Raw genomic sequence first — 8,559 nt, forward strand, 5'->3', positions numbered from 1 at the left:
AGCAAGTGAACATTTTGTCTTTAAAGTTGACGTACAGTTTTCTTATCTTTCTTATCTTTATTTATTTATATTTTAAAAGTACTTTATTCTTGTGTGATTTTTGTGTGATTTGTATATTTTATGCATAGCTGTGGGAGGTGTGTAAGGAGGCCAACAGTCTTCTGCAGCTCACTATCGCCATATCTCTCTCATGGATGTGTATAACTACAGCTTTATATCTCATTGACGTATTTGCTTATCCATGCCCGGTTTGAAAAGATTCCTTCAGTAACTCCACTCACTTATTCAATTTCACATCCAGATACATCACTTGACTGAAGCCAAAGATGTCTAACATGCTGACATGGCCGCTACCTGAAACAGGATTTGTCAAACTCTTTTGTATGCTTATGACTTTGCTGCATGCTCCTCTGACTTCACTGTGTGTATGTGTGTGTGTGGTGGTATGCAGGGTGTGTATGCAGTGGGGAATTTCCAGCCCAGTGAAGATCGGTCCAGAAGTCGACCACCTGCCCCTACCCTGAGGGAGCCCCCCCTCTCCTCCCTGCCCAATGTCAGCCAGTCAACAATTAGCAACAGCCACCAAGGTAAAACCATGCCTGCCAGATGTCTCTTAGATACTCTACTACAATACATTTCCAGAAAAAAATGCTACTCATAACCCATATTATGATATGAACGGAGAATCTTGTGGTTCAGCTTTGTTCAGTCCCAGATGTCTGAGTTTGGGCATGCTAATGAGCATAGTCACACTGTGTACCAACAATGCACTGACTTTGAACAAGGTGAAATGCCATAAACAACAAATCCAAGGAGAAAATATATGTTTGCTCTGCAATTAATCTGGACAAAGCTAAGCACAGAGAAAAAGACATCAAATTGTAGGTCATTGAGGACTAAAATAAATGTGCTAACAAGTGTGCATTTACTTTTTTTAAATATATATTCCCATCCTAAAACATTTTTATCATTCATTCTGACTAATCCCCAGGATACATCATTGATGATGTGTCCCAGTGCATCTGAAGATCTATGTTTTGAACAAGCTAATTACTTACCATTAACAAAGAAATATTTGGCCCATCTATTTAATGTTTATAGATTTACAAGCAGTTTCTTACAGGTTGACAAATCATTTGGTAAACATTGACAGATACTTTATATACTATATAAAATGTTATCATGTGTGCAACTGTCAATACATTTTCAATGTCAATGTAATTATCATCTCTTATCAGCAATACTAAAATATATAAATCCTGAACTAATTGTTTTATACTAAACATACTAATGATACAATAGCATCAATTATAGCATTACTAATAGTTAGTAAACATTATTCATTATCAATTTAATTGTTTGTTAACAGTAAAAAGGAAGTTTTTTTTTCCTTTACTTGCCGCTGTCGCCCAGTAATGGTAAATGGTAAATGGACCTTGTATACCGCCTTTCTAGTCTTCCGACCACTCAAAGTTCTTTTACACTACGTGCCCCATTCACCCTTTCACACACATTCACTCAGTGATGGCAAAACCCATCAAACAGAAACTAACTCATTCATACATATTCACACACCGATGCACAGCATCGGTAGCAATTTGGGGTTCAGTATCTTGCTCAAGGATACTTTGACATGCATGCAGGAGCCGGGGATCGAACAACCTTCAGATTAGGGGACGACCCGCTCTGCCTTTGCACCACAGCCGCCCAAGTGCTTGCTCATGATGGGAATTGTTGGGACTCTAGACCTACTCTATTTAAAAAGTGTCCTAAGATCATGAAATGGCGCTATACAAATACAATTTTATTGAATTGAATAATAAAACTATTAACTAGTTTATTTAACTATCAATATACCATTTATTATTGAAGCTTACTATAAAGTCTTACTTTGGGATCCTGGTGTGGCATCAGCATTAACACAGGCGTTGAACCAGACCAGAGCCAGAAAGCAAAGCTTTCAGTTTACCAGTGGATCTATGTTCTAACCCTCGTCTGTGGTCATGAGCTTTGGGTAATGGATGAAGAAGATTGCAAATACTTATCTTACTGCCTCTGCGACACGGTCTCTGATAATGTGAAGAAAATGGATGGATGAATGGATTAGCAGTTTATACCCTCCCCTGTTATCCAATTATAGGTCACCACACCCTAGCTCCAAGCCAACCAGAGCCCATCATTACGAGGACCTCTTCCCACACTTTGTCCCCCCACCGGCCAGAACCCATCCTGACACGAAGCTCCTCCTACCGAGAGCCCTCTATGTCCAATCTGAAGAGAGCAAGTGCTGAGGTGGAGGTGATAACTCCGTCCAGTCCCATGGGCAACCATGACAACATGATGACCTTCAGCAGCAGCACATTACCAAGGTAAATATTTTTAGCGAATTCTTTATCCATCAAGGTTTTGGTTGGGGGTGAGAAAACAAGGTGCTAGAACTTTGCTTACCCATAATACAAAATGTTTAACTGTAACACATTGCTCCACCTGTTAAATTTTGCAATAGACTTTACTGCTCTATATTAGGGATAGAAGACTCCATTTCGCATACCTTTTTAGCATGAAAAGCAATTGGAAGAGACCACTGCAGGTAATAAGTTGATCCAGTTTACTGCAGTAATGGCAGTTTAAAGGACCACTGTGTAGGTCTAAGTGGTATCCAGTCGTAAAGTTGCAGATTGCAATAAATAAAATAATACTCACCTTCTTAGCATGTAACTATGGTGGCTGTGAGACTGCTGAAAAATGGTCCGATCTAGAGCCAGTGTTTTGTTCGTCCGTTCTGGGCTACTGTAGAAACATGGCGGACTCTGTAGAAGAGGATCCACTTCCTCTGTAGATAAAAACAACTCAATCTAAGGTAAAAAAAAAAACACAATCATTCTTATTTTCAGGTGATTATACACTGATGAAAACATACCTTTGAATATTATATTCTCTAAATGTTACACACTGGACCACTGGACTGGAGGTTTGGAGAAATTATCCATATTTCAATACATATGGCGTACATATGTTAAAAGTCCTGGGATCCTGTAGGTGTCTCCCAGGATTTGGCGATATAACAGGATACAATACATTCAGAGGTGTGTTCAAGTAGATTGTGGGGTTTGTAGGGATCTACAGCCAGGATAATCCAAGGATTTATCAGGTGGTTCATTTGGGGAGCATACACCACAGCCAGACTTTTGGCCAGTGAAAGAGCTGGAGGCCTGAGAGGATTTTACAGAAGTGTTTCAATTAGAAATATTGGAGTAAAAGTATGTATGTGTTTTGGATTTACTGGGCATATAAGCAGATAGCGGAGAATTAGATTATGCTGCAGGGCTGCAGAACAACTTCTCTTCAGTTTTGTGACTTTTAATGATGTGAGTTGGAGACTGACTTTAAGGCCCTGACTTCCTGATGGAATGGGAGAACCAGCCTTGTACCTTAGCGTATGGGCGGGTGAAAAGCTAACTCATGATGATGAGTCCTTTCAGCTAACCTGTTAATTTATTAGCAATATCCCACACAGTGGCTAAGCCAACTAGTATTGGCACTGTCTCCATAGAAATTACATTTATATACAACTGATTTGCAATCAGCAAATATGTTTTGAGGGAAACGTAATGCCAACCAAATTGCACTTTCTTCTAACATAATGAGGAAGTGTTGTTTAAAGTTTTAATTAACATACCTGTGAAGTCTCAAAAATGTATCAGTAAAATGTATACTTGCAAAGTATTTCATTTGTTTTCCACCGAAATAGTCAATCTTGCAATACTATCCATTCGTAGTAGCAGCATTATTCAAAAGTCAGCAGTGACTTGAGACATAAGGTCTTTCATTAACATTTAACCAAAATAACAGCCTTTCCTAGACCTTAACCAAAGTGCTTTTGTTGCAGGAGTCTAAACTGGAATGTGGTTTGTGCTCGCGCTATCTGTCCCAACCACCTCCTTGCAACTCTAAACAATAGATCTTCTTTCCTTAATGTTACACACTGAACATGCATCATATTTCCACAGCTTTTTTAAGCTCTTCTATGACCACGAGCAATCTGTCTGCTCACCCATCATCTTTGTCTGTGGTAGAAACGGGTAGAAAAAGAGATTTGAGATGTGATAGAATTGCCTGTTCAACTGAGGAAGGAAAATAAAGTATCTGTGTGGGTGTAACTGAGAAAACAACTAATTTGAAATACTTGGAAGCACCACACTAGAGCTGCACTGATAGAAACTTGAAGAGCTCTATGGAGCGTGGTAGGGGTTCTGGCATTCTCCTGGAGCACACAAAGAGAGAAAAAGAGAGGTACAAAGTGGTGAAGACTCTCCAGAGTTGTTGCAGTGGCTTCATCTTCAACACTTGCCGGACATTGTCAATAGTGATTTGCTGAAGGATATCATGCCTCTGGTGTCCCTGTGGTCCTGTTTGGCTCCATCATCGAATATTTTTTTTAATAAATAGATGTAAAATCTCATAGTCATAATCTGGAATCAGAGGAAATGGCTTTAATGTTGGGTAATTTTCTACATCACAAATTTTGAAGTGCTCTGGTACATTGTGCACTGATTTTGAAAGAGAGGGCAAGAGCGGATTTGATTTGTCATGACTGGCGTTCTACCAGACTCCATACCCTGCTCTGTTTCTAACTGTGTTATAGTTGCCACTGGCCTCAAAATTGCCAAAAGCCTGTCAAAATTCAGCAACTCACAGCATGAGCGCACTGAGCGGCACTGATCTACTATTAGTATAGTACTAAGTATATACTAAGTGTTAGGTACTAGCTCTTCACAGACAGTAACAGACTACAACATATGTGAATAAGAAACTGGACTTGACAACAGTGTGTTTGTTTCTTTTCACACAGGGAAAACAAAAAATTCTTAATTTAATTAGAATTAGGAATTACCATAACATAACTTTAAACAATATTATTAACATTTTATCATATGTTTAAGGAATGAAAGGGCACAGAATGTTGATTTATTTGAGAGCACAAATTCATAGTCAGTAGTCAGTTTATTAAGTCGACAGAACATTTATTAATGTCAGAGCATGAATTAGTCATTTATGTGCACAAATGATTTATTTTATTTTCTCCACAACAACCACCAGGTTCTGTACTAATCTTCTATTGTGGTTGTTGCTAAAGGTTCCATATGTGTGAACGGGTTGTAATGTAACAAAACATAAGACCGAACCTTCCTGGTTGCCTGTGGATTGATTTGTGTTTCTATGTAAGGATGCTGGGTGGATTATATGTGAAAATCCAAAGGATGCTGCAATTATGCGGGTTCCCAGGTGTCCTCTCTCTCCACCTCCCTACAATGTCAACAGTGTGCAACACTAGCTAATGTTAGCTTACAAAAGAAGTCAGCTAACGTACATAAACGGCCAACATCCACCACAATACAACGTCCACAGTCTGAGCTAACATTATTGCATTGCTTGTGAAATATAATGGGATATTATGGGTTTTAGCTGGCTAATGTTAGCTTGCTTGCTAACGCAGATGAATTGCCAGCTAACTAACATAAATAAATTCTCTCAGCTAACTTCATCCAGACTCCCTGGGCTGATCTGGATGGTTGCCTGTTTGCAGGTTACTTTGTTGGCCAGCATTTCCGAGGCAGTCAGCATCAGACAACGTTATTCTGTATGGCTAACCTTTCCTTGCTTGCTCGCTAGTAAAATACAATCTGAGTGGATAGGCTAACGTTAGCTTGCAAAATTACTTGACCAGCTAATGTCCATGATACTAACTTATGTATTATGACAAACGGTGTTGATTTTAGCCAATAGATGATGTAATGGTACAAAGCTAACAATTTACTAGCCAAGAGCGATGCAAGGCATCCAGCTATGTAGCCTAAGCTGAACTGGTTGGCTGGCTGTGACTTGGCTGCACAGTTTTCTGAAAGTTACATAATAGAACCTTTCATTTTAGCTAATCATGTTGTTGTGGTTATCATACTAGTAAGCTAGCTATCTGTGGTCAACAGTGAGCAAATCACTCTCATATTCTTTCTTGTTCATTAAGTTTCTTTGCCCCTTCCTCCAGGTCCCACGGAGGCTCCTCATTTGAGGAGGGACGCATTCCTCGGCGTCACGCCTCCATCCACACCTCAATGGACTCAACACGATCCAAACAGCTGCTCAGCCAATGGAAGAATAAAAATGATAACAGGAAGCTGTCCCTGCAGGTGATGGATGGAATAAGACCAACCTCCTCCTCATCTCCCCAGAGGAACATGGAGCTACGCTGCTCCTCTGAACCTTCTGCCATGGGCCTAGAGGCAGAGCTCCGTGGTGGAACACACCTGCCTTCAGTCACTGGTCAGGAAGCAGAGCTGCGTGCTGGGGCCCACATCCCAGCTCAGTACATGAAACTAGCAGCAAGCTCTGTTCCTATGGCCAATCATAATCACCTGGCACATAATGGCAGCACCGGGTTGGCTGGTGGGGCCAGAGTGTCTATCCAATCACGACCTGGGTCTTCCCAGCTGGTTCACATTCCTGAAGAGGAAAATTTCACCAGCAGAGATCAGGAGAGTGAATCAGAGGACAGTATTATGGATGGGGGCGGGTCAGTGAGGGAAAAGTGGCTGAGAGTGGCTGAGAAGACCACCATCCCCTGTAGGCCGCTCAGTGCTGGAGGACAGCCTCGTCTAATGCAGGTTAATCATTCTTTTCTTTACCTTCCTTGGTAGCTGCATGGTTAGGATGCATACCACATAACTGCGTCCCGAATCAATTTGGCTCGGATCCTCGTTGCTTGTTATACTTTTCTCTCTACTCTGCGTAATGATGATAAACTTTAGTTGTAGAAACAAATTAAATTAATAAAGCAATTCAAGTTTTTGTTACATTACCTGATTTAGAAGATGCTTTTTTCATAGCATTACTAGTTGATAGGTACAAGAGCTAGATGTCATCTAAAATCCTAAATGTATCCCTCTCAAACAACCAAAAACATGTCCAGAATACTGGAGTTCAACAACTTTTATTTTTATTTTAAGTGCTAGCAGGTCACGGTCGAGGTGAAGTCTGAGATGTTGGGTTTTCAGACTAGCACACTTTTATCAGTGGTGATGGACAGGTCTCAGCAGAGGCTTCCTTTCACCTGAAGGAACACAGGTTTGTCCAGGTTGAGCTATAGGTAATGCCTTGACATACACTATGTGCCAGGCAAGCTGTGATACGTGCATCATCAGCATAGAGGTAGGAGAAGCCACATGAAAACACCAGGCATCCTTGTGTAGAAGGTGAAGAGAAGAGGGCCCAGGATGGAACCTTTGGGAACACCTGTTCCTGCATCATTTAGACGCTGATCCTTTCTACTAAGAGTGACTTGTCAGGTTGAATACAAACAGAGAGAGTGCAGAGCCCCAACCTTTTATGGGTTGAGAGGAGGATCTGGTGGTTTACTGTGTCGAACAGTAGACAGTTCTGATGGTTGATCATACTCTGCAGTCTTCATCAGCAGATGGAATGCTCAGTCACTGAACTGACAACTTCAGTTGGATTTTGTGGCAAATGGAGTAGTGCAAATAAACAGAGCTTTTAGTGCTGCAGTACTACAAGATGTCACCTATATCCTTGAACTCTTAAAGTCAATATGCTTCAAAGGCTAATTCAACAATTTATGTGATAAGATCAGCAGTTTATTCTAAAATTGTATAATTTCAATGCAGGCTGTATGTTTTGTGGACAGCTGCAGTCATAGCCTTTTGCTGAAACCTTAATTGTAGCAGTAGCACCCCACATACAAGAAGAGCAGGTTAGTCTGTAATGAGTAAGTGTCCCAGCAGCAACATTTGGAATAGCTCACATTTCACCGTCATCCTCCTGTTCCAGGTGATAACCTTATCCAAACAGCAGGGCCTGCTGCACTCTCCTCGGTCGGAGGATGGTGGCAGCACTGTCAGCTGCACCGGATCCATTCGGTACAGAGCTCTGACGGACCAGGATCCATCACCACCGGCCTCCACCACCGGAGCAGTGGGAGGAGGAGGTCTGTGCTTCTAATAGAGTAATATATACAAACATCAATGAGCCACACTGTTGCACTGGGTGACAGTTTTCTTTATACCACGAACACACACACTAGTTTATTTTGACTTAATTCTACACACACCGTCCTGCTGCCCCAACTACTCAAATACTCACTTTTTTCAAAAATGAAGAATATGGCCATCCTTATCCTTACAGAGATAATAAGATTATTATTGATTTATTTGGTCTTGTTCTCTCAGGAGGAGGTTTGGAAAGATCTGGCAGTATAGTCCGTGTTGAAGCTCACCCAGAGTCCAGATCACACAAACCTGTGGTGAAACCCCCGAGCACCGATGGAAGTGGCTCCTGGCGATGGAAGCCCCCAGACCAACGACCTTCACTTCGGCAGTCAGCTTTCGCCCTCAATGACCTGAACAGACACACGGACAGCTGTGATTCGCTAAGGGATGGAGGGTCAGTGGATGGGCGGAGGAGCGTGACAGGGACCGAAACAGAGAGCGAAGGGGGAGGAGACGGAGGGGGAGGAGGAATAGGAGGAGGGGGAGGGGGAGGAGGAGG

The 8,559-nt window shown here is 41.6% G+C and overlaps 1 protein-coding gene across 1 annotated transcript in view; it reads left to right on the top strand.

Annotated features, from left to right (window-relative positions):
* The window catches only part of LOC118334825 (phospholipid phosphatase-related protein type 4-like), a 41,427-nt gene that overhangs the window by 31,937 nt on the left and 931 nt on the right, over positions 1-8,559 (top strand). Inside the window, exons 6-10 of the mRNA XM_035670898.1 lie at positions 452-587; positions 2,141-2,369; positions 6,047-6,662; positions 7,843-7,999; positions 8,247-8,559. Of these exons, the coding sequence (XP_035526791.1) occupies positions 452-587; positions 2,141-2,369; positions 6,047-6,662; positions 7,843-7,999; positions 8,247-8,559 (1,451 nt within the window). The remainder of the gene's footprint in view (positions 1-451; positions 588-2,140; positions 2,370-6,046; positions 6,663-7,842; positions 8,000-8,246) is intronic.

This window comes from Morone saxatilis, unplaced genomic scaffold (assembly GCF_004916995.1).
Source record: "Morone saxatilis isolate NCDOM2014 unplaced genomic scaffold, NCSU_SB_2.0 Contig23, whole genome shotgun sequence".
NCBI lineage: Eukaryota > Metazoa > Chordata > Actinopteri > Moronidae > Morone > Morone saxatilis.